This window comes from Sinocyclocheilus grahami, unplaced genomic scaffold (assembly GCF_001515645.1).
Source record: "Sinocyclocheilus grahami isolate Dianchi unplaced genomic scaffold, SAMN03320097.WGS_v1.1 scaffold629.1, whole genome shotgun sequence".
Taxonomy (NCBI): domain Eukaryota; kingdom Metazoa; phylum Chordata; class Actinopteri; order Cypriniformes; family Cyprinidae; genus Sinocyclocheilus; species Sinocyclocheilus grahami.
The window spans coordinates 614,310-614,992 of record NW_015505808.1 but is presented as its reverse complement, the minus strand read 5'-3'; the positions used below and the strand labels follow the sequence as shown (position 1 = coordinate 614,992).

Below are 683 nucleotides of genomic sequence, written 5' to 3'. Positions count from 1 at the left end.
GTGACCTTTGTAGCACCACTATGAGGGGAAGGAGTGAGACAGAATAAAATTGGGCACAACAGGACAAAACAGGTCTGGCAAAATGTGGACACGTGAAATTACCTTTCCAGGTGCACATTCAGTCCCGTCCAATGGAGGCCCTTTTTTGGTCTTGCAGAAGTAAGGATTATCTGGATGACTGCACCACAGCTGCTTGCATGGATCAAATGTACGAAACTGAAGAGAGAGAAAAGTGCCCATGGTTGGATGCTTGGCATTTTAAGAGAGAGAGTAAGAAAGAATTAAATGGCAAGACAAATATAAAAGAATTTTGAACTTTCTTGCCCGAACTACAATTTCACCAGAGATAAGCCCCGACAATCCTTTTCCTCTTAGGAACGTGCTTGAGCTGAGATTCAACATAAAAAAATAAATAAAAAAACTGAATTTATTTTTATTTTGCTGCCAGTGGCACTCTGGAGCTTCTGCTACTGCTAGACACCCAGGAAATCAATCTGAGAATGGAAAAGAGAGAAAATGCCCCTTTTTTCATAAATGTTTCTGTTTACTGCAATTGACACATTGAGTATGTTCCTAATGCCTGATTGTGTCATCTGAGTCAAGTGAGGTTCCAAAACAAAAAAAGAGTGTATATGTTCAGTCTGAAGGAACAAATATTCATTGATATTTCAGAATGAAAGTTA

At 39.1% G+C, this 683-nt stretch overlaps 1 protein-coding gene across 1 annotated transcript in view; it reads right to left on the bottom strand.

The window, feature by feature from the left end:
- The window catches only part of LOC107558022 (A disintegrin and metalloproteinase with thrombospondin motifs 3-like), a 95,150-nt gene that overhangs the window by 9,853 nt on the left and 84,614 nt on the right, over positions 1-683 (bottom strand). The window contains exons 11-12 of the mRNA XM_016241623.1: positions 103-216; positions 6-18 (exon numbers count right to left, since the gene is read on the bottom strand). Coding sequence (XP_016097109.1) covers positions 6-18; positions 103-216 — 127 coding nt within the window. The remainder of the gene's footprint in view (positions 1-5; positions 19-102; positions 217-683) is intronic.